The following is a 23,189-nucleotide window of genomic DNA, read 5'->3' on the forward strand; positions in this document are numbered from 1 at the left end:
TTTTTTCGCAGGTGTAATTAATATTCTGATAATTGAAGCTTAGAAACATTTGGAAACACATTTTGCGTTTGAAAAGGTAATATCATTTTAAATGTTATGCAATTCGACGAATATAGCGGAAAATATAAACGTAAGCAAAAGAGCTACTTTTACTATATGTGAACTGTTTCTGCGTTTGATTTTTTATTTTGAATTATTTTCCAATATTTAAACAGTAGTGTAAATATATATTGTATGTAAAGATGCAAAGGGATAGTTTAAACCAGGCAAATTAAATGTCAATGCTAAACGGATTAAATGCCATGCATGATTGTGGCGCAGGATGATATAGTGTAGATTTTTACAAGTGTTTCTCTAATTTTTAACCTATATTCTACAATTATGACAATTAGGTTGTGTTATTCTGACTACTACGGATGCATTACCTGAAACGATCCAGTGTGATCTCTGTGAGGAAATCGTTCAATTAATTAAAAAAAATTCTACTCTAATGGGCAATATGAGACACATAGGATGGATCCAACATTATGTAAAAAATTTATGATTTTTGTTTTTGATCTAAATGAAAAATATGGAACGTGAAATAGGCAATCAAATAAAAATAAATTTTGACAAAGAATTAGTGGCGCTTCAATGGAGTTATTGTTAAGGAAAGAATGATAAATTGGTTATATTAAAAAAAAAATCTTTTGACTGAAAAGGTAAAGGAAACTGCACCATTAATAAGGAAAGAGAATTGAGAAGTAGTTTTGGTTTCATTTCAATATGCAAGCATCTTTAAATTCAACCTATTCTTGTACAAACTTTTAAACCTAGCAATTGAATTCATTGGCAACAATGAATAATTTACTCCATTTTTATTATTCAATTCGGAGAATAATCGATTGAATGTCCAGTTCAACTTTTATCATTATTTTCGTATGTTGAAGCATGGGCAATTGAAATAAGAATGCATAGGGTTAATCTTTCTTTCTTATGTGTGTACCTTCAACATTATTGGATTGGTTGAAATTTTCAACTCAGTGCAGATCATGACTCTGCTTCGCTTAATAAAACATGACTATGACTTTATTCCTATGACTTTATTTTCCTGTAGCTGGATAGTCAGTTCTACGTACGGACTATCTAGAGGGAGGAATTCACAGCGTCCTTTGTCACTAGCCATAATACGGATACTTCATGAACGTCAATTGTTCATACTGCGGGTATGGAGTGCACTTATGCGGACGTGGATGCTACTGACAGTCCCGCCGAGGAGACAAGAAGGACGAGCTCCACCGATCAAAGGAAAAAGGATCTTAGGGATAAGAAAAGCAAAATGCGTTTTGCTTCATAGCAGTTGGTCATTTCTTTCATGTATACAAAACAACAGGGGTTTCATCTGAGCTGATTGGAATGGTTCTCTATTAGAAGTCGAAAAGGTATACAACGATAAAAAATAATATTTTTAACATAGCAATCTCCAAATGAACCAACAACATAGCTTTTTAATAAAAAAGTACAAATTAAATTACAAGATTTGGTACTTTTCGAATTCTGATTTCCCCTTTCGGGCCAGTTCGGACCAAGTTCTAGCATTTGGAAAATGCGATTAGTTACAATATGTTTGCTTTATTGTTTTTCACTTACGCTGTTTTACTTTTTAAGACGTTGACGTGGTCGTGCACTGTTACTCTTAAAAGTTTGCTAAGGTGCTTGATTATTAGATTTTAATTTTACTCTATCTATGATTTTGTCGTATCGATTACTCTACCTATCTAGAATTGATTCATCCAATGCGATGTTTAGACGCATTATTGGGCATGACAGATCCCAAAAGGGTGGTGGAGTGGTGGAGGGGGGTTATAACCGCATAAGGAAATTTTGATAGTACTAAATTTTGCAAGTCAGTGAACGGCAGGAAGAGAATGTTTTAATAGTAACGCTCATTTTTTTCGACAAATCGATATGCAATAATTTAGCATTAAAATGGCTACTAATAGCGTACCTTAGCAATCATGGTTATTGATATTCTTTCACAAGGAAAATGTTAAACAAGCAACTGGTAGTTGAAGTTTTAGTCAAACGTTTGATGGTAACATTAGAACATACAGCAGAATATATCCTCTTTCTAGTCAGATTAACGACCCGGTGTTCTGGTAGAGGCGCCGGTTTTCGACAGGACCGGTCCAAAATCCTATTCGGACCAATCCTCCGTACTGGATTGACTATCCGGCTACGGGTAAAATTAAAGTCAAAGAAAGTCAGAAATGGCAGGCCTCTAGACCTCGTGAGGTTTTTGTGCCGATGAAGAAGATGAATGGTGATTAACAATTGCGTAGAAGCTTTCGTGGTCGGAGCTATTTTGTATAAAATGTCTCGTATGTGGGCCGAAATGCATTTAAGAAGTAAAATGTATAACCATCTTAATGCGAAAGTTGATTTTAAGATCATAGAATATAAGTTATAATAATGGGAGGGTACCTTTGAAGGACTTAGGTAACTTCTTCATCACAAATAGCATGATTTTTAAAGGTGAATCTCGGCTTGTAATACACATCTACAAACCCATCACCACTCGAAAGAATCTTAAAATCTTTTCAATGATCTCTCACTCATTTTTTTGTTAGTTTTATTCGCTGTAGTTTTGAAATGGAAGCAACTAAGTAATACCAGCAGATACTGGTTTTGGGTAGGTTGAACATGATAGCCAGCCTTTTATGGCTGCCATTATGCCATTATAACTTATGGATACCGATAGGTTTTGGCCCCTGACTGTTTTATTAAGCGAAGTGGAACTGTCCTAAAGAAAGGAACCAAAGTTATACGTACGTTAAGAATCCCGCTGAAAACGAAAGACAATCTGGTGGCATCGTTAAAATATCGTTAGGCAATAATTTTCTCCTGTCAGCAAATATCTTTAAAAGAACAATATAAAGGATTTCGAAACTTTTTTTAAAACTCTGTCCACATTTGGATAACTAACCAATTAAGATTACAATTATTTCTTATAGTAAAACCGCACACAGAGCGTAAGGAAAACGCAGTTTTAGTAAACATGCAAGAGCAGTGTGAAGCCGCTGGAACCCTTGACAACTTCTTCAATTGCAAAAACATCGATCTGTTCGACCATATTAAACCGATTCAGACGCTATAAATTCGTATATTTTCTATTAAAGCTATTCACTTGTCTTGACGAAATTTATTTGTTTGCCGTTCCGTGCATCTTGTTTCGCGGTATATTCTAAATGTGTGTTACATATATTCTGTTTCCCGTTCCGAAGCCAAACCATTTACGATCGACATCAGATCGAAACATCTGATGCTGAAATGGCGGTTTGTTTTGTTTTGCAAACGTGCATCCACATTCATATACGAAAAAACAGCTAATTTCCAATACCAAGCAAAGTTGGACAAAGAAAAAACACACGAACGAGGAAGCGAAATAACATTTTGTGGAATGAAAACTACAGAAATCGAAATTGTTATACGTTGGTATAATTATTACTCATTGTTAACGCCTAGTCACGCTTCAGAAGACATATACACAAGTTCAGTATTATGAGTATCCAATTTTGTATATATGAAAGACCGGTATACCCGCTGCATTGTTCAAGGAATTTAATAATTACAAAAAAATCCAAGGGAAGAGACCATATCACCGATCACCGAACATTGCACTGGATGATTGCATCGTATAATTCTGGGGCTTATGAAGATCTTATTATTGTTATCATCTAAAAAGGCTTTTACGAGAATTTCGAGTTTTCTTTTTATCTTCGTTACGATTCACACTGTTCCGTATAGAAAGTGCAGTCTTTTTGCAGCACACACCTTCTAACTGATTTTTTGTTACGTCAGTTTGGTATGGTGTAGTTTTGTTTTCCTAGTAATGTACTACTGCTGTACACCATCAATCTTATGCGTTTTGGCTAGTCATTACAGCAGGGCCAATTTTAACCGTATAGCAGTATTAGTCGATGCCTGCCATACTTTAGACATTGTCCATGATTTTTGCAACTAAAACTACCTTTTGTATTCACGCGTTACGCAACATATAGTACACGTTATCTGGGTGAGCCAACAGGACAATGTGCTTTCGGATTAAATTTTTTTGGCACCTAACTTCATCGGACCACCGCCAGAACCAGTGCGGGCAGCTCTCTTTGCCTCTAATTCGCGTTGCCGCTGCATTTTCTTCTCTTCGCGTTTTCGACGCGCCTCGTCCATTTTCGCGTTCCCGCCTGCGGCATACGGTAGAGCAAAGATAAGAAAAAAGCATAAAGAAGTTTAATCAGATTTATTTATATATTTTTTTGAAAGTATATTGAACAAGAACATACAAAACATATCAGACTAAAAAACAGAAATTTACTACAGAAATAATGTGTACAAACAAATAATATCTACAATCGACATGGCATGGCTAGTAACATAATGAAGGGCATATCAACACAAAGGTTTTATAAAGTAATCCCTTGGTTGACTAAAACTGATTTAGTCCATAATTTACGTAACTTATTATCATTTTAATTTCGTATCATGGAGCGTTGCTTAATGCAATAAAAACTCTGGACAATTATAACTTAAACAGAACGATAATTTATAACATGTACATAACATGAAAGTGTGATAAACTAAGTGAATTTAGATAAAAAAGTAAAAAAATAGCCGAAGCAATATTGCTATATCAAAATTTGTTTATAATAACATGGATAAACAATATGAGTAAAATTTAACATCAAAACAACAAAAATCTGACACCGTTAAAACAAAAAGTGAAAACAATAGAGCGAATGAAAGTACGCTACCATTAACAAGGTGAGATGCAATTTCTAGCGATTTTTTGTGTTGATATTAAAAGAGGGTCTAAGAATGCGTATAAAATTTTTCTTTCGTTGAGGGTTCGAAAGACTGACGACTAGACGACAACGATGGTGATGATGATGGCGATGAAGATGAATATGGGGTGACTGACAGCAATCTATTTAGTAGGAATTATTGCATCCGGAAGCAGCTCAGTAACCCTTCCTTCGATTGTGAAAATGATTTCTTCGATGCAAATTGTGCACGATATCATCTAGGCACAGATTTAACGGGTATTATTGTGGCAAAAGAGAACAATACGGAGGTATGATGAAGAGAAAGATAATTAGATGATAGTATTATTGTCAATCAATTGTTTCTTATGATAAATGCGAACAAATATTACGCGGGAAAATGAATAACATACGCATGTTACAGACATAAAAAGAGAAAAGAGACAGAGAAAAGACAGAAAGAAACATATTATACACTAAGGATAGGAATTTAAAATCTATTCCTGGACGGATCACGGTATGTTCGGTGTGGGTTAAATCGTCTGGATCGATTTGTTTAATGAAAGTTTAACAAGATAAAATATTTATACATATTACAAACACTCACCCGCACTTGGTTCGTCTAGTGACTCAAATTCTCCGTCGCCCCAGCCATCTCCCGCACCTCCACCGTTGTTCCAACCAGTCAGTTGATTGCTGTTATTACTGCTGGTGTTGAGTAGGTTATTCATGTTCTTAAGAGCGATCATTTTGCTAGGACTGCTGATATGATTCGCCATGCTGTTGATGGTGTTGTTGTTACTGCTGCTAGTATTGGTACTGGCACACGTACTGCTACTACTGCTGTTGTTGCTACTTGCTTTTACCGTGCTGTCCGTAACAGACGAACTGGTTGTATTGTTTGTTGTGCTATTGCTACTGCTGCTGCCACCTCCACCGCGACCCATGTTGAAAGAACCGCCACTGTTGCTGTTGTTAATCGAGGACACAATGTTAGGTAAAATTCCGGTCGGGTTAGTCATGTGTGATGCTTCCTTCTGCTGTGCCTGATTGTGCTCATCTTCGTCTTTCTCGTTCAGTTCGGTTTCATGCTAACAAATGAAATGAATAAATGCATATAAGTAACATTTTGAGAAGTGGGGCTACCAATTATCAAGCTTAATTGCCACGTACCGGATCTTCCTCAAGGCTTCCCCAGTCTTCGTTATCCCAACCGTCACGCATATCGTTCACACTACTGATCATGTTTAAGTTCTGATTTAATTGATTAGATGTTCCAGCCATTGGACTGCTTGGATCTTGTGAAGTCTGGCAAATAGCGATAGAAAAACAAGAAAACAAGCATATTTGTTTCATGATCATTATTATATAATGCATCTTTCATTGGTTTTCATAGAACAATATTACTCACATCCATATCGCCCCAGTTTTCTTGGTCCCAATTATCGGGTCCGTAATCGCTTGCTGAAGCAGATGTGTCAGCGCTTTCATGTTCCAATGAGGTCATCGACGTAACACTACTAGTGGTAGTTGATATACTGCTACTCGAAGGTTGTTCTGTTAATACAGGGTAAAATATGATAATTCGCGGTAAACATCACGTATTAAGTAACTCATAAAAATAGGTCAAAAAAGTAAACAAAGGCGAACAATTTTACCAAAAAATAAATCAAACCACTATACAAAAAAAGCTATTCCCAACCATGCACAAACACTAGTTTTTAAGTAAAAACAAGGTATTGGCTTAAGTATATACTGTGGGCAACAGATTTTTGGTTTAAGAAAACAGTGTAAGGCAGCAGTTTGCTACATACCCAAAGAAGCAGGTTTACTCAAAGTTTTACCAGTTAGTGGTGGTCTCGGTCGGGCCGTGTCACTTTGACTGCGGTAGAATTTGGCGGTAACTGCTGTCACTGCCCAGCCGGCCCATGTTGCAGCAGCATTTCCCAGCGACGGCGTTGCTGTGTGCACGTCAGCCTCTATAATGCATAGTTCAGGCGAGTGGTATATTATACTTCTAGCGTATTAGAAGTTATAGAAAGATACGCCAAATCACATTACTCACCCATACTCTCACGCAAACTTGGATCTTCTGATACTTTTTCTAATTTGCCCAAAAATCCACGAAGTGTTTTGAAGGCAGGATCGCGTACCGATTTTTCGGAGTCCATCGTGAGGGGACATAAAGCAGGCAAAATACGAATGGCAACTTCGTTCAACAAAAAATATTGTTGTGTAGCCGCAAGCGCTAGTATTCCTGCCACTCGCGACGGTGGAAACGGATCACGCATCGCTCGTATAAATGCGGAGACAAGGACACGTTGTCGGACCTGTTGAAAACATATAATGGCTGATTAAGTTATGCATCAATTGTGAACAATAAAACTGATTAGATGAGTGAGTAGTGTTACCTGGGGATGTAAATGCGGTGCAATTTTACCTAGACACACAGTCGTATTCGTTCGAATACCGCCTTGGTCATCTCGTGACTGAAGTCGTGCAAAATGACGCAGTACTTCAACGTTCAAATTGTTGTAATTTAGCTTTGGTGCTAAATGTATAATAGACTGTTGCAAAAAAGTAAAAAAAGCGTATAAATTACATACAAAACAGTTGGAATTAGGAAGCAACATATTCTCGTTTGAGCTTACTTTCACCGTTTGTTCCCTAATTGTCGGATTGGTATCTAGAAAGCCATGTGCGATTTGGGGAAAGATTTGATCATTCACCACGTTGGGCTGCAAATGCGAAATAAACAAATCGAGTTGTTGCAGCAAACGGGAGCGTGTGACGCGATCAGTCGATGCAAACAGCTTTACTACACATGGCACTATACGCTTCTGATATTCTGCTTCATCAAGGAGTCGTCCCAGCTGCAGTACACAAAAAATGCATATTACTAGAGGCAGGAATCTAAATCGAAAATAACTATACTACCTTAAACATTGGGGCTAACACCGCAGATCCGGCATCACCATACTCATAGGCCGTTATTAATTGGGGTAGAATTTTGTGCCTACAAAACGAGATTTCATTGCTTTATTTGATGGAACGTTTCGCACTAACGTTGATTCTCATACATACCTGCAAACATTATCAGGAAAGTTGTCTATCTGTGATGTAAGTGCGCTAAAAAATCGCATTTTTTCCACCTTATCCTTTATTTGAATTTCCTCTAGAAATAGAAGCGAATCCACTAAATCATTCTTAAAAAATCCACCCGGCTTCCGGCATTTGGTAATAACATCTGCGGGATTTGGTCGGCTTGCAGGTGCAGCGCCCACAAGTTCACAATACAAAGGAGCCAATGATTTTGGAATCTGCAACGGGAGGAAAAAAAACAAACAAATATTTTAGCATTAAAAATTGATATTAAGCACACTTGCATTGTATTATTACGCCTTCAATGTTTTTCAGGTTTCCTCGCGTTTTCAACGGTCCGTTAAAGGATTCCCATACCAGGCAGCCAAGACCCCACATATCACTGGAACATTTTGTTGCTGATTTCAGTTTGTTTGTGTCACTCTTTTCCGGTGGATCGTAAATTTCTAGTGAGGGCGGTATTTTGATCGGTGGTACAACCGGTAACTCAGTTGAAGATACGTATTCCAGTCCACCAAGCTTCCACTCGCCTGATGTATTAACAAATACCGACCATACAGAGACATTGTTATGTCGCAGGTTCCCATCGTTGTTAAGAAACGATAACGCACGCTAGTAAACAAAGGAGAAAAATAATTATTTAAATGTGCCTTTGTAGGACAAAAAAAAAATGTATGTAGGGAAACACAAAAATTATTTACGTATGTGCATTTGCCGTCTCTACCACATACGAAGAATAACTTTATGATATTTACATTTATTTAACCGCGCGACGCCAAGAACGGCGAGCAGTAATCGCATTGTCAATTTTTTATTCCATATGGCTTATGTATACGCACAATTGATTCACTCACCAATTGTGTAAACATTATCACATATGAATTTGGTAAGAGGGAAAATGTCCTGTCTTTTACCTTAAAAGGCTATATTACCCTATACCATCTACCATCATACAAATATACGGGACTATAACTGACATGTGTTTTTGGCCAAAAACAATGTATTACCGTGATTTGAAAGATACCCCAGGCCAGATACAAGTCCCGTTGCGGTCCTTCAGCTGCTAGCTTGCCGATATGGGTACCTAAAGGCTCGACAGGCTCGGTAGCTACGTATAGAACCTTATCCGTTTCCAGACTATCTAGAAATTGAAGAATGCTAGGGTGGCGCAACGTTTTCAGTCGCTTTAGTGCGGCTTTCGCTAGCTCCAGCTTAATGTCTGAACCGTTTTTGATGTCATATGTAAAGACTGACACCTCATCATTAGAACCTTTCCGTTTGCCACGGTGTAGACTCCAGATGCTTTTCGCGTCAAACTGTTGCACTTGTTCTCCGATTTCATAAGGAAAGTCTTTCGAGGAATCGCGAGAGAAAAAAGACCACATAACGCACACAAGAACACGCGTCCGCCAACCAACCGTACGAAAATTCTATTCGGTTTTGATCGGTCCAGCAGGAGCACCGACACAGTGGTACAGTTGACGGATGCCCTGACTTCCGCGCTCTTTCACCACAGGTTGCACAATCTTTAACAACTGGTTCGCTACGGTACAGCAAGGAGAGTTAATTCTTACGATGTATGAACTATGCTGGATTACACAGATTTTTCGCGTAATGCAAGTACGTATCGTATTTTGTGTTTTCGCGATTTTCCTTGGCTATCGCGACATGAAAATTTTCTGTATATTTGACAGCTGGTGCAAGCAGCTCGTTTGAAATATATGGTTCATTTCTCCATGTTTAAAAATTATTGAATAGCAGCAGAAATTGATTGAAAATAGTCTGTAAGTATTTCTCCTTAGTCCAACAATTTATACTTCATCTCTATCCATACTTCATATCTTCACCGTATCCATTAAGGAAAGCCAATTAAGTTAAATTATAGAGCTAAATTATTGTTGGTCGTTGAAATATTCTAGAACGAAGTCGCATCGATTGCACTCGTTTTTTGCCTACGTATAAACATTGCTTAGGGGTGTGCTTAAGATATAGTTGTAAGTAAAATGTTTTTGATATGTTTTAAAACAAAAGATAATTGTTTGATATAATTACAGTCATTACCCAAGGTATGCGGTTCTCGACTTACGTGGATTCGGAGATATACGGTTATTAAAAAATTGACATTTCACGGAGTTTTGCATGCAGGATTCTATTTTTAAATAGCAAATTTTAAATTTCTTCATTGAAAAATTTAATTTTTAAGACATTGTTATTCTTCAAATAAACAAATAAATATCAATTATCAATGTGTTCGTAACGTGGAAATAAGCATTCGATCCTATAATACGACATATAAACGAAGTTTTAGAGGAAACTCGGAATTCGCTGATATTCGAGATACGCGGAACGCATTACCCGCGTATCTTGGGTATCGACTGTAATTAATTTTGCGTCGTATATTAGAAAAAATACCACATTTCCAATCAAACTTCAAGCTTGTTAATTAAGATTATTGAGGTTAGGTGCACGTAAAGAATTTGTACAAAAAATCAGAAAAAAGTATTTTTTCTTATAATTTTTTGACAAATTTTTATCCCATGCCTATTATGTGAAAAAGTCGTTGTTTGTCAAAAAATTTAGCGACTATGTACAAAAAGAATTCATTTTCAAACAAAATAAAAAAGGCAGTTTCTACCTTTATGGTATAAATCATTTGTTTTTGGCCTCAGAAATTCCTATATGCTATAGGTAACTAAAAAAACTAATGCTGAAGGGTAAGCTAAATGATAAATTAAATATGCGTTAGCAGACAAAATGATTACTTTGTTTGTTTGTAGCTGTATTTCTTTGTTCAGCGAAGTAAATTGATAGAGTATGATATCCACATGCAGATATTTTTGTAGCACAAAATGTATATGTGAAAAACAGGCATTTGACACATCAAAAAGCTTAAAAGCTTAACCGCATCAGCTGTTGTAAACTTCGCCATCGTGTCGAAGCTTTCAAGGAATTATTTGAAGCGCAAAAGTACACATACCAATTGCGTACTATTTTATCGCAAAATTACACAACATTGTTATTCTCAGTCTAACTAATAAGCTAATTGCTGTTTGAAGTACATATTAATAATAGATAATGCAAAGTACATTACAAATCTGACGCATAAACTTTGTTTTGATTATGCAAGTTCGGAAGAGAAATTAAACCCGTTTCAAATAGTTTTTAAATATTTTATTTCCCATTATTTGAATACAAGCACAACCACCAAATATATAAAAAAATAGATAATTGATTAAAACTTAAAATTTTAAAACAGTGCAATAAAAATCATCTTATGTACCAGATGCTGCCACGGGGGTATACATTTCTGAGACAGTTATTGTGCATAAGCAGTTATGCAACTGCTTACAGAGCATACGAATCCCCGAGAAAAAAGTAAATCCAATTGCAAAACGAAAGCCAATATGTGATTTTGCGTGGCATAAGCTAGGCAGATGGTCGATCATGGAGATTGACGTGTCATTGACGAAAACGCATAACTATGTTTAGCGAATAGCGTCATACCCGCTGATTAGACCTACAGTCTAGAGCTTGGATTTACTAAGGGTGGCAGCACTGGTGGCTAATTGTCATAAAGGCTCTGTGTTTTCCGGTTTGCTGCCTGTAACGTTACGCTTAATATTTCTATCATTTGCCGCCTCGTATCGAATGTTCATCGTATTAGCATTACCCGGTTCAAGGGTATAGCCAATCGATTTGTAGAAAGGAATCAGCTTATCCTTGCAATCCAGAGACATTTTATAACAACCCAAATGCTCCGCCAGCAGATTTACGGCAACAACAATTCTGTGAAAAAACAGATACAGAAAGTTAGTCTATAAATCTATAACTATGTTTTTCTTTGGGGAATGTAGTACAATTTGCCGAGCTGCTTGCCACGATATGTATCGTCGACTACCACATCTTCGAGTCTACCTCTGGTAGCACAACCATGAATAAACTTGCGTTCCAATACCAAAGTAGCACTGCCAATGATTTTATCGTACCGCGTATCGACAATCACAGTCACATAGTAGTCACCACTTGCACGCATTTCAGCAAAACGATCTGCAAAAGAACCCAGTTGTATTATAAGTTTATCTAGTTACCGGTTGAATTCGTCATATCAGTGCTCTAATCTCTTACTGAGGAATTGTGTCAGCGAAACATCACCAACTTTCGTTAGCTGAGATAAAATTTGTAAGAACCCACGGTGAAAGTCGCCCGACTGGAGAGGTCTTACTTTTAGCCAACTCTCACCAGGTACGGCAGCAGAAATGCGAGGATTAAAATTGGCCGGTGAACGAAAAAAGTCGAGGCTCAGCAGAAGGGCAGGATCATACAATGACAGCTCCTCCTAATTTAATGAATTAATACAAAAAACCAAACATTACCATTAATAGAATGCTGTGCCTTTTTGACACTTTCTTTATTTTTTTATCACGTGTCACGACATCCTGTATGTGATACCATATCATCGCTACTTACCTCAGACAGTGGACCACCCATTGCTCCGTAAATATTATCCCGACGATAGATATGTAAATATCACTGCTCTTTCTATCCTGGTAGACCTTGGATATATACCAAGCAATTCACTTTAGCGCATTTTTTTCCGCTACGTTTGATTTTCACACTACTTTTGCGAAACGTAACTTCCGCTATTCGTTGCCTGCGTGGAACGACTGTTGGGCAACGAATAGGAACGAATAACCAGTCTAGTTGCAAAACAACTTTCTCTTTGCTACACAATTCTGACGGCTTGTAATCGATAGATCAGTTCGGTACAATCGCACAAATACGGGCTTTGTTTACAATTTAGAAATGTCATTTGCGCGTGAAGCTCAAAGCTTATAAAACGAAGGCAATATTCACATGCGGGGAAAAACGATTTAGTTAAGAGCGCGTATAATCGGGACGTAGCAGGAAGCAGAATGCGTACAACGGTGATTGTTAATTTTGGCTAATTCGCTGTATTTATGGGTTTGCATATAACATTCTAGCGCATTTCGCATAACATTGCTTATGAATACAATTCAGACAGTCCCCGATATACGGGGTTTCTCTTATACGCGGTTTTTGGAAATTTGACAGCTGAGCTAGTTTGTAGCACAAAATGTATACAAAAAGGTGTAAAATTGGTCTTAAATAGCTTCCTTCATCTTATACAACATTTGGTTTTAGTTTATTTTAATGTATTCTATCAAAAAGTAGCCAGGTTTGCTGAATAAATTAAGCGCAGAGAAGGAAGTCCACTATCTAACTTTGAAGTATAAACGATTTTACTCCCGCATTCTTACTTACGCGGAAATTCGAGATACGCGAATTTTTCCCGGGTTATAGCGGTCCACTATAATAGCGTATCTCGGAGACTGCCTGTATTCCACATGAATTTTAACATTTTTTGTTAGTTTTGTGTTTAGAAGTGCCGGAATCTAAAGGTAGTTGCTGGCATCACTGCCTCACCAAAAAGGCATTAAACGTCATACGAAAGCTCACCCTGCGCTAAGCGAAACGTCAATTTAGAAGCCACGACAGCTGACAAACAAACTCGAAAGTTATTAAGAAGAAATTAAAACTCCTTTCACAATAGGTATAATTATTGAAAAGCATCGTAATCCGTGGCATATTTTCATAGGAATCGAATCAACTAATTTAACATTCGACGCTATGGAAAATCAGAAGCAAAATGCGGATCGCGCACCTGTGGAAGCTGATTCGCGCGATGGTGAAAAGGAATTCAAAACTGGGAGAGAACGAATTGAAAAAATGTCAGCAGAAGTTGTGGATTCAAACCCCTACAGCCGCCTAATGGCATTGCAGCGAATGGGAATCGTTAAGGAATACGAAAAAATCCGAGAAAAAAGCGTAGCCGTTGTTGGTAAGTTGTGATCGGCTAAACCATTGCTGTTTATATTTTGTTAAATGAAGTCTCAATATATTGTAGGTGTGGGAGGTGTGGGTAGCGTAACAGCAGATATGTTGACACGATGCGGTGTTGGTAAACTTATGCTGTTCGATTATGATAAGGTGGAGTTGGCAAACATGAATCGACTTTTCTTCACACCGGATCAAGCAGGACTTTCAAAAGTTGAGGCTGCGGCGAAGACGTTGCAATTCATCAACCCTGACGTGGCAATTACTACGCACAATTACAACATTACAACTGTTGAGAACTTTGATCGGTTTCTCGATGCCATTCGAACAGGTGGTATTGAAAATGGTGCCCCAGTTGATCTGGTACTCAGCTGTGTTGATAATTTTGAAGCCCGAATGGCGATAAACACGGCTTGCAACGAACTAAACCTCTATTGGTTTGAATCAGGTGTGTCCGAAAATGCTGTTTCGGGTCACATACAGTTCATAAGGCCAGGAGAAACGGCATGTTTTGGCTGCGCACCACCATTAGTTGTTGCGGAGAACATCGACGAAAAGACACTTAAACGCGAAGGTGTTTGTGCTGCTAGCCTGCCAACGACCATGGGTATTGTGGCCGGCATGTTAGTACAGAATACGCTCAAATATTTGCTTCATTTCGGCATTGTCTCTGACTACCTCGGTTACAATGCAATGAACGATTTCTTTCCTAGTATGAGTCTGAAACCGAACCCAACATGTGATGATCGATTTTGCATTCAACGCCAGCAGGAGTACTTGGTCAAACCACTACCTGACTTGGATGCCTCTAACGTCCCTGAAACGGATTCTGGAATTCCGCTGCATGAAGATAATCTATACGGTATCGAATTAGTGGTTGAAAATGACGGCATACTGACTAGTAGTGATAAGTTACCAAACGTTGCAAGTAACATTGTTGAAGGCCTGAAATTGGCATACGATGCGGCTGTTATAGAAAATACATCCCAGGTATCAACGCAGGACGATGTAAGCCTAGAAGAATTAATGGCACAAATGTCAGGCATGTGTAAATCTTCCAAGAAAGAGTGAAATTAAATTTTGGTAGCAGGTAACATTCGGATGCAGGATATTTCATACTTATAGCTATTTAAAGGAGGTTGATGTGTCACCATTCGAACTGAAGCGTGGATTTGAATTTGTTTTTTTTTTTTATTATTCTTGTTTTATCACACACATACAAATATTTGTCAATACATGATATATACATACACAAATATATGCATTCTTAATTTAGATACATATTTATGTATGTATATCTTTACACATATGAATATATCTATGTATGAATAACAATCGTTTACTCCCCTTACTTAAAAATGGAAATAGAACAAAACTATAGAATCATGCTTTTTCTGAGCGAATATTTCGGCAGAAAAACAAATTTTCACAACTGGGTCTGGTTTCATCTTCGCAAAGAAAAAGAAAAAAACAACAACAACCACCAAACTTTGCGAAGATTCGAGTGTTACTGTTCTATTTATGATTAAAACGTGATTTAAGTTTAATTTCTCCGAATGTATTCCCATTTGAAAATTAGAAAAAAAAAACAAACGAAACCACTCTTTCTCGCCCTTAGTGCGAGTAAATGCATATCGTTTGGCATGATAACTAGATGGCAGGATAAAATATCATGTCGCCAAATTAGTATCGTTAAGACCAACATATGTGCAGTGGAATATATAAAGAAATCATAAAGTATTAAACAACATGACGCTCACGTCGCACATTCTCTTTTTGTCCTTACAGTGATTTTGACTTGCGCTGACGTGGCTCAAGGCGAATTTGGAAGCCTTCCTCCCGTTTCAGGATTATATCAGCCTGTAACTTGAAATCTTCTTCCTTCAGGTCAGAGTGTACGCGGAAGTTGCGGAGAATGGTAGAGAGGATAATTTTCAGTTTCAGCATTGCATATTTGCGTCCTTGGTTGAAGAAAGAAAAACAAACAGCGAAATATAGTGAACGGAAGTTCGCAATGAACTGCATTGAACATTTTGTTTACTTACCAACGCAACTTCTTGGACCTGCGGAAAATGGCACAAATGCGTAATAATGGCGATTTGCTTGTTTTTCAGGGAGAAAGTTGTCCGGATCAAAGACGTCAGGATTCGGATAAATTGATTCCAATCGGTGTAGCTTGAAAGTAGCGACGGTGATGGTAGCTCCCGCTGGAACCACCAGATCGCTCGAAGCCAATTTTAGATCCTGTTTGAGCGATCGAGCGATGATCGGTACCGGAGGATACATACGCAGTGTCTCCATAAGGCATCGTTCGAGGTATTTCATTTCTAGAGTATCTTGGAATGTAGCCGGACGATCCGAATCACCAAAAATATCGTCCAGTTCTTGAATTACTTTATCCTGGATGTGTTGGTGTACTCCCATCATCGACAAGAAGAAACTACTACCGGCTGCCGTAGTATCGTGACCTTCGAACATGATTGTATCGACCTGATTTTTTATCTCCTCGTCCGAAATTAGCGCACCATTTTCTGCGCTTTCCAGCAAAAGATCGAGGAAAGCTAGACGCTTCTTTTCACCAACATCATTTTCTTCGACATCCAAATCATCTTTTAGGTTAGCAGATTGACCAAACGACAGGCCTTCTACTGTATTTGTCTTACCGATATCGCTCTTAGGTTTCTCAATCTCAGATGTATTGATCTCGGTAGTAGCCAAAGAGCCTCGTGTTCCTTTATCGAAGGCTGCTTTCTTGTTGCGAATAACCTTCTTCGTCAAACTATGGATGGTATCGAGCAATTTCACCTGTTTCTTTGCGTACTGCGTTAGATTAAAGAATAGGTCCGGGTACAGCCACATTTTGCGATGGCGCAGGTGTAGAATGTCACACATCTTCATTACCGCCATAGCGTAGTCATAACCAGATTGATCCTGTGTCTTCTTTGATACACCCATGGCAGTTTCTGTAAAATATGATGAGGTATGCGTTAAGATAATATACATATGAATCAGTACTGATAAAAATCTGGCAAATGTGTTTGAGAGCTGTGAATAAATTAGAATTTAGCATCTTTACCAATGTAAGCATGTCATAGGCCTTGATATTAGCTCGAAGTATTTATAGTTAGAAACCTGGTCTATCTTATCCACAGACATTACAGGTAATCTTACTTGCAGATTTAACCGGTATTAAAACATAGATTAAGCACCTAGGACCGTAGGACCCCATGAATTCAATATTCACGGTCGCTAAATAACAGTGCTTGTCTACCTAAACGCAATGCAGTCGTCGCTTCATTCAACAGGATGGATCGAGGGAGGTAAATGACATGCATGCATATTCAAATTGATCGGTATACAGCTACCCCCACAGTATGTATGATTCTAGACTAGATTACGGTGTATAAAATGAATTGAACTGTAGCAATTCTTCGACATACAAATGCTCTCGATTCTAGTACTATTTGTGCGACCGGTGGTAAACGGATCAGGTTTGTGATTATCAATAGGCTACGGCGTGGCGTCGGTGGGTTGACGATAGCTTCAGTCGTAAATCAAATTCCTATAAATCCTGTTCACATTCCCTAGATCGAGATGGGTTGCTCATCTGACTGCATGATGTTTTTGCTATTTTTCCTAAGCAGGTATGAATGCGCTTTGCCTATGATATTGATGTTGCAATATGTATGTGTGGTCCAAACTAATATTGATATAATCCCTTGCTTCCACATGAGAATGGCTTCCAAGTAAACCGTGGGTCGAATATTTAGTTACACTGGTTGCGTCACAGTCACTTTGATTTTACGGTAGGGTATTCCCTTCGGTACTGCCATTTGCGACGTTTATCGGTTGTTGGTTGGGGGCCTAGTAGCTACGGACGGAGAGCAATCCATAAGCAATAGTTGCAATTGCGATCACTGCAGAGTGCTATTGCGGAAAACTGGTTTTATGGCACCCTAAGCCATTTTTCAAATGCAGCGGAGAGTAAAATGACAACCGTCGTTTCTCGTCGTAAGATTAGATTGAGAGTACTGGTAGGTTCGGACCGAGTCACGAATGGACCAATTGGAAAAATAAGGGAAAGACATACATTGAAAGAAAGCTGGCTGATTAGGGAATACGAAGTTGATCGAGAAGGAATCGAGTTATGCGCAGTAGCGCAACTTTCGGTCGCCCTAATGCCTCAGTGGCTTACTTTGCAACGAACCTTAGAGGAGAGGATGTTTGTAAGCAATGTTACCCCCAATTCAGTGCCATTAGGTAGGTGACATATGCATGAGGACTTTGCAATTTTCTATTATGTAATTTATCGATCATCACGAACTGGTCTTGAATATTCTGCATTATATACGTTGTATGTAAATTATTTATAAATCATAAGGATCTGACTATTGCCGAGCATAGATGATTCACTTAAAAAGGCAAATAATATGTTTTTTTTTTGTGAAAATTGATATTGAAATATATTTTATGATTTGATTATCGTAGAAGTTGTATTTGTCAGACGAAGGCACACGACAGTGAGGTTTAGAGGACTCCGCAAAGCGGTTGTTGCGCCGGATAAGTAAGAAGTTGTATAGAAAGGTTCAACTTGATACAACCTCTGAGCTGCTTAGTATGCATGTTAAACAATATTATGAATATTAAGTGTACTTTACTTACCTAGTAGAATTTCTACTGTGCATTCGCTCATGTAGTCATGACAGTCGAAGGCCTTGCCGTTTTCGTTGAGCATTTTATTAACGACGAGACGGGAATTTTCGTTAAATAAATCAATGAAACTCTTCAGCACGTTCAGGTGGAAAGTTGGCGCAATCAGTTTGCGATGTTGGCGCCATTTATGTCCTGGGGAGAAGAAAAGAATAAAGTATTTTTACTTGAAAATTCATGTATTTGCGGGATGAGGATGTATGCAGAGCTAACTTAAATGAGGTTGTGGTAAGAAGAGCAAGTTATGCCAGTGCGTGAATCGAAATCATTACAATCTTTTATCATAATAAATATACAAGCTTGTATAACAAAATATGCAATGAGCAAGGAATAAAACGAAACATGACCGAAGTCTAGTCAGTTGGACGATCATTCACAAACGTATATAATTGTTCGGCTAGTGTTGATATCTCATGACTACAATAATCACATCCGCCATTGGTTCCGCAATAGTCGGAGACATGCGCGTCGGCGGTTCTGCCCGCTGGCCCATATAGAAGACTCTGAGTACCGAAGCAATAGTAATATTTTTAGGCTAGGCTAAGCTTACTAAATTTCGAGGAATTCCGAAAGCGACGGTTGTGGCGATTGTGATAATGGTCGCTTCCGGTCCACTGGTGCATATGGTCTACCGTGCGCCATTATCGGCGAGCGAGCGTTGGATTCGTTCACCGGTCATATATGCAAATCTAGTCATCGCGTTCCGTGTCAATTGGTTTTTTGCCTTTCGTGGGCAGCAGCACGTCAACTGTCCAGTGTGACGCTTTGTGCGACGTGGTCGCAAGTTTTATTAATATACTTACCGGTGCTGATGAGTAGTCCGTTACCCAGCCAGGGCTTGAAGAAGCGGTATTCGGGCGATTTGTCAATGTAGACATGACTGCTGAGAAGCAATTCTACATCGCGCGGATCCACTAGGAAGACGATTAGCTTCGGTCCAATCCAAATTTTAATCACCTCGTTATAATCCTTGCCCTTCTCGATAATTGTGCGGAAAACGGCTTTTAGGATTTGGAAATAAGGAAACCAAGAAAAGAGAACGGTTAATGAGTGAAAAGAGAGGAAGGAAAGCTGGTGTATCATTTTTGAAAAAAAAAGAAAATCTCATTACGAACGTTAACTAGCACAATTTTTGGTGACCAAATAAAAATCAAATGGTATGCTCCTTGTACATGTGCATGAAGTTTTCGCAACCTTAGTAATTCGATATCTAGATCCTTCGTGTCAAAAATTTTAATATCTGCATTGTCTGGTCGGCCAGATCTTACTACTTTATAGCGCATTATATCTCGTGGGTCAATCACCCTCGCTCTTTGATTAGGGCTGATTGGGGTTACTGGTGATAACAAACGAAGCTAACGCTTCCGCTTCGTAAGAATTAAGAAGACGAAGTAAACGGAATGGAAATATGTGAGATATGAAAGGCAGCAGCAACATCCTCTTACGTTGTGGGGTCTACAAGTGCTTTCAATTTATACCGTTTCCCCCATTTGTCGCCTCAATACAACAAATCACAAACTAGGACTTCTAGAAATTTCGAGGAAGGCGGCTTCATCAGAATAAGCATGTGGTCCAACACATCGTAGTAGATTTAAAATACTCACGACCGACTTGCACTGAAGCAAACGTTTGTTATACCTTTTAACTAAATATGATAATGACAAACATATGTCAACTAAGAAGTTGTTACTAGTTTCTTATACGATTGTATGATGCTTGCAACTTCCAAGAGGTGGGAGAAATTGCGGTGAGGTTATTCTACCTCTATTAGTCTTTATGTTACTTACAATGTGAACTGCCGACCAGGTCAAGTGCGTTGCCTAACAATGGGAGTCCTTTTGGTCCAGGTATCTTTTCTGCTAGCTCAAGCATGTGGCGGCGGGAGAGGCGCCAGTAAAAAAACCACAACAATAGGGCAGGACCGAGCAGGAAATAGAACATGTTGATTGGTGAAATAATGTTGGCATTGCTGTTGAGGCCATCTGTATGCGCTATCGTAGCGGACATTTTGTTGCGTTCAGACTAAATGAAAGTTTGATCGAAGCTTGGGCAGGAAGATGGCGGTAGAAGTGAGATTCTACTCGTTGTTAACAATGTACTCGTCTTCCAAACGATGTACGTAATCTTTCTGTCCCAGCGCTTACGAAATGTCACGATTTTGTTGTCCCGAACTATCACTTTCGACCTGCAAACAACTTGCACAAACACTGAACAACACTTAAAGTATTACATATTACAACGAAATAAAACACACGGAGTTAAAATACAGTTCACACCCACAATAAAGTAGTTTTCGTTATTCTTGTTTCAGTTTATGTATCGCAGGTTGAAGAATTTTATGCACACAATTTATACCGAATGTATTCGCGACAAAATGTGGAAGATAGTAGAGCACATAAAGTAACACAATATTATTAATCCGTGTTTAGATCGCTGGCGGTGAATTTGTTCGAGAGGTACAAAAGTATACAGTTGTGAAAAGTTATTAAAATAAGGAGTAACAGTTAACAAATGAAGCTCACGGAGAAGCTCGAAGCCGTTAGCTGTTGTCGCTCTGCTCGAACCACTGTAACTGACTGACGAATGGTCTTTTAAATTTGTTTTTATAGTCGGCATAATTTTCTTGGCTCCTGACAAAAACCGCGTGCTTACGCTCGGCATCGGAGGGGACCCAGCGGCGTCGGAAACCATGATCGCGGATCGTTTACAGAGAGTTTGATGTATGCGACTGTGCGGTACACTCAGGTACAGAAACAAATACATACACGTGGCCGGGAGATTGTTCGTTTGTTCGGCATACCGTTCAGTGGGGGAGCCAGATGGTGGACTTCCCTTTCCATGAATACATACGATGCGGTACGTACATGTGAACTCACACTTGTTCCCAAATATGTACCAGACGAACGTGGCCAGCCGACGGCAATCTGCAACCTAATCCATGTTCCTTCCTTCTCCGGCATGTTCCATGTTCCTTCATTACGCCTGCTTAGTAGTCCCAGTCACTCATATGGAAGAATCTGTCTTCCTTGTTCTATGCAAATTTGTAAAATGTTTTGGTTTGGTTGGCGGCGAAGCAGATGGGTGTACCCCTTAAGAATTGAATCCCTGCTGCTAAAGACGGTGAAGAAAAGTATGTGCGAAATGAATATGTATGCAGGAAAATGGTTGTATACTATTTTTGAAGTATAACGCAGAAGTAGACCACGACCAGGATGTCGATGAGGGAGCCAAAACTGTGTTAAAAAATTCGTAATAACCAAGGGATACGAAGGATACGAACGAAATGGCATGAAAATTCGCATCTCATTAAGCAAGCTAGGAATTTCGAGTAAGTAAGTAAGTAAGAAAGTAAGTAAGAAAGTAAGTAAGTAAGTAAGTAAGTAAGTAAGTAAGTAAGTAAGTAAGTAAGTAAGTAAGTAAGTAAGTAAGTAAGTAAGTAAGTAAGTAAGTAAGTAAGTAAGTAAGTAAGTAAGTAAGTAAGTAAGTAAGTAAGTAAGTAAGTAAGTAAGTAAGTAAGTAAGTAAGTAAGTAAGTAAGTAAGTAAGTAAGTAAGTAAGGAAGGAAGGAAGGAAGGAAGTAAGTAAGTAAGTAAGTAAGTAAGTAAGTAAGTAAGTAAGTAAGTAAGTAAGTAAGTAAGTAAGTAAGTAAGTAAGTAAGTAAGTAAGTAAGTAAGTAGGTAAGCAAGGAAAAACTAACAGAACTTGACAATTGAACCAATAAGTCATAACGATGTCACAGTTCATGTACTGTTCCATTTTTACACAGCCAAAACATGATGAGGAGCGTTATAGGAACTATATGAATACATAAATTGGAATTCAACGCGTGCGTTCGTCAACTTCGAATAACGTCCGGTCACTTCTCATCTTACTTATCTTCCATACGGTGCCTTAGGCACCAATTAGAATAATTAAATTATGCAACTTCGTTTTCATACGTGTCGCACAGGTTCCTTCGTGCAAACATCGTTTAGCTTGTTGCTTACAGCGAAATGTGGGATGCGTGAACTGCGCGTACTACAAGTGCAAGAAAGGCGTTCATTTTACGCATTTGGTAGATCGAAAACCGTGACTGGGATTAGTCGTGTATCACGATTCAGTAAAGAAGTTGAAGAAATTAGGCTGTTCATTCAAGTTATTGGAATTTGAAGACAACTGTCAGAAAACAGTTGGATTTTTTTTGCTTCTTAACCCGGATGCTATTTATTAAGTTAAGCAATGTTATTGTTGTTTTTAAAACATGATATACCAATGCTAAACTATGTATCATTTTGTTTATGTTATACTTGCAGTAAGAAAATTGTGCAATTGTTTTCTAGCTACTTTGAAGTTAAAGTTATAAATTAACAAACGTAATTAAGCATTCTAGGAACTCAAATATATACATCGGTAAGACAAATAATATATCGCTGGGTTTAAGAATGTTTCCACTTCCAAACAGGAACACGTCTTTGACCACATTATTGATACGAATCATTACTCGCAATGATATGATGTTACTTTACAGGGACCTGCCTGATCAGTTAAGGTTATGAAAGCTGGATTTGGTTGTGTTTTTTTACAACATATCTTCTTCGGACGATGACCCTTTCGGTCAGAGAGTTGAAGCTGCCTCGAAGTGTCGCTGATACCGACTCAAAAAGAAAAATTAGGAGGGAAAATTTTGCGATACATGTGAGAGTGTAGAAGCAATGCGACTAATGCTGTAAAGATCAGGTTAGCC

The 23,189-nt window shown here is 38.4% G+C and overlaps 4 protein-coding genes across 4 annotated transcripts; 1 reads left to right on the top strand and 3 right to left on the bottom strand.

Annotated features, from left to right (window-relative positions):
- Nucleotides 1-4,083: 4,083 nt before the first annotated feature.
- On the bottom strand, nucleotides 4,084-9,286 carry LOC128714642 (N-terminal kinase-like protein). The gene is made up of 12 exons (XM_053809521.1): nucleotides 8,909-9,286; nucleotides 8,199-8,513; nucleotides 7,884-8,119; nucleotides 7,737-7,815; nucleotides 7,451-7,672; nucleotides 7,211-7,366; nucleotides 6,865-7,129; nucleotides 6,614-6,778; nucleotides 6,211-6,356; nucleotides 5,973-6,107; nucleotides 5,407-5,890; nucleotides 4,084-4,223 (listed from the first exon to the last, which is right to left on the bottom strand). The coding sequence occupies exons 1-12, from the start codon at nucleotides 9,284-9,286 to the stop codon at nucleotides 4,084-4,086; spliced, it is 2,721 nt and encodes a 906-aa protein (XP_053665496.1).
- A 2,184-nt stretch (nucleotides 9,287-11,470) lies between these two features.
- LOC128711264 (probable glucosamine 6-phosphate N-acetyltransferase) lies at nucleotides 11,471-12,389 on the bottom strand. Its single transcript, XM_053806134.1, has 4 exons — nucleotides 12,369-12,389; nucleotides 12,027-12,237; nucleotides 11,759-11,948; nucleotides 11,471-11,687 (listed from the first exon to the last, which is right to left on the bottom strand). Exons 1-4 carry the CDS (start codon nucleotides 12,387-12,389, stop codon nucleotides 11,471-11,473), a joined length of 639 nt encoding a protein of 212 aa, XP_053662109.1.
- A 1,161-nt stretch (nucleotides 12,390-13,550) lies between these two features.
- LOC128714675 (ubiquitin-like modifier-activating enzyme 5) lies at nucleotides 13,551-14,828 on the top strand. Its single transcript, XM_053809554.1, has 2 exons — nucleotides 13,551-13,761; nucleotides 13,828-14,828. Exons 1-2 carry the CDS (start codon nucleotides 13,551-13,553, stop codon nucleotides 14,826-14,828), a joined length of 1,212 nt encoding a protein of 403 aa, XP_053665529.1.
- Nucleotides 14,829-15,539: 711 nt separating this feature from the next.
- On the bottom strand, nucleotides 15,540-20,474 carry LOC128714653 (cytochrome P450 4g15). The gene is made up of 5 exons (XM_053809532.1): nucleotides 20,255-20,474; nucleotides 19,271-19,468; nucleotides 18,420-18,602; nucleotides 15,803-16,720; nucleotides 15,540-15,718 (listed from the first exon to the last, which is right to left on the bottom strand). Exons 1-5 carry the CDS (start codon nucleotides 20,472-20,474, stop codon nucleotides 15,540-15,542), a joined length of 1,698 nt encoding a protein of 565 aa, XP_053665507.1.
- Between the last annotated feature and the right edge of the window lie 2,715 nt (nucleotides 20,475-23,189).

The sequence above is a fragment of the Anopheles marshallii genome, chromosome X, assembly GCF_943734725.1.
Source record: "Anopheles marshallii chromosome X, idAnoMarsDA_429_01, whole genome shotgun sequence".
In the NCBI taxonomy this organism is placed as follows: Eukaryota; Metazoa; Arthropoda; class Insecta; order Diptera; family Culicidae; genus Anopheles; species Anopheles marshallii.